Source organism: Trichinella spiralis, assembly GCF_000181795.1.
Source record: "Trichinella spiralis strain ISS 195 chromosome Unknown Scfld1270, whole genome shotgun sequence".
Classification (NCBI taxonomy): domain Eukaryota; kingdom Metazoa; phylum Nematoda; class Enoplea; order Trichinellida; family Trichinellidae; genus Trichinella; species Trichinella spiralis.
In genome coordinates, this window is record NW_003528209.1 from 1 (window position 1) to 809 (window position 809).

General features: G+C 59.6%; 1 protein-coding gene across 1 annotated transcript; it reads right to left on the reverse strand.

The window, feature by feature from the left end:
• Positions 1-64: 64 nt before the first annotated feature.
• On the reverse strand, positions 65-649 carry Tsp_15523 (conserved hypothetical protein). The gene has a single exon (XM_003370052.1). The coding sequence runs from the start codon at positions 647-649 to the stop codon at positions 65-67; it is 585 nt and encodes a 194-aa protein (XP_003370100.1).
• Positions 650-809: the final 160 nt, after the last annotated feature.

Below are 809 nucleotides of genomic sequence, written 5' to 3' on the forward strand. Positions count from 1 at the left end.
GGATTGGGCGCTTTTCCAGGGAAGGCGGTTTCTAGAAGGCCAAGGCACCGGTTGGCACTGCAGCTCAACACGCTGGCGAGAGGCCGTCCCCGAACGGGTGGACGTTGAACCGCCGTTCCAGGCATTTCCCACCTGATGCCCTAGCGCTGATGGAATTGCGCTTCTTCTGACGGAGATCACCACCGGGTGGGTCTGTCTCCGTCGTGCCAACCGGTCGCCGTTTCGTGCCGGAGTCCGGGAGAAGGTCTCGCAGGCCGAGGTGTCTTCTGCAGATCCGTGAAGAATGTTCCAACATCTCGGACACCACGAGAACCTTCATGAGCCGTAGGTACCTTTGGGAGACGACACCTATCCTTTTCAGGATGGCATCGTTCTTCGGGTCCCACGTCCCCAGAGCACCGACGACGATGGCGTCGTACGTCACGGAGTATCCTCGTAGCCGGTAGGCGAGGATCTCCTTTTCATAGTGCGCCCACTTCCTGGTCCGGGCATCGACGAAGGCAGCGGCAGTGTTTTCAAACACGATTGCAACATCAAGCAAAATCACTAACCGCTTTTCCTCGTCAACGACCACAAGATCAGGCCGCTTGTTCGACCCAATCTCCGGTAGAGCCCGGTTTACGCGGAGGTTGGGGAACCGCCTACGCATGACCGTTTCCAGGCGTCCCTGAACTGCGTCATGCCGGGCCTGGTAAGCGGGGGCGCTGAACTGCCGACAGTGCTGAAGGATGTGCGGCAGGGTCTCTCGTCTACCCACCCCGCCGACAGTTCTGGTACGAACGCATAGAGGATCTCTCGCCCGGCAAGGT

Bases quoted from the DNA above. Each gene is read 5' to 3' on its own strand.
- Tsp_15523 (XM_003370052.1), bottom strand. From the start codon at position 649: ATGCGTAGGCGGTTCCCCAACCTCCGCGTAAACCGGGCTCTACCGGAG.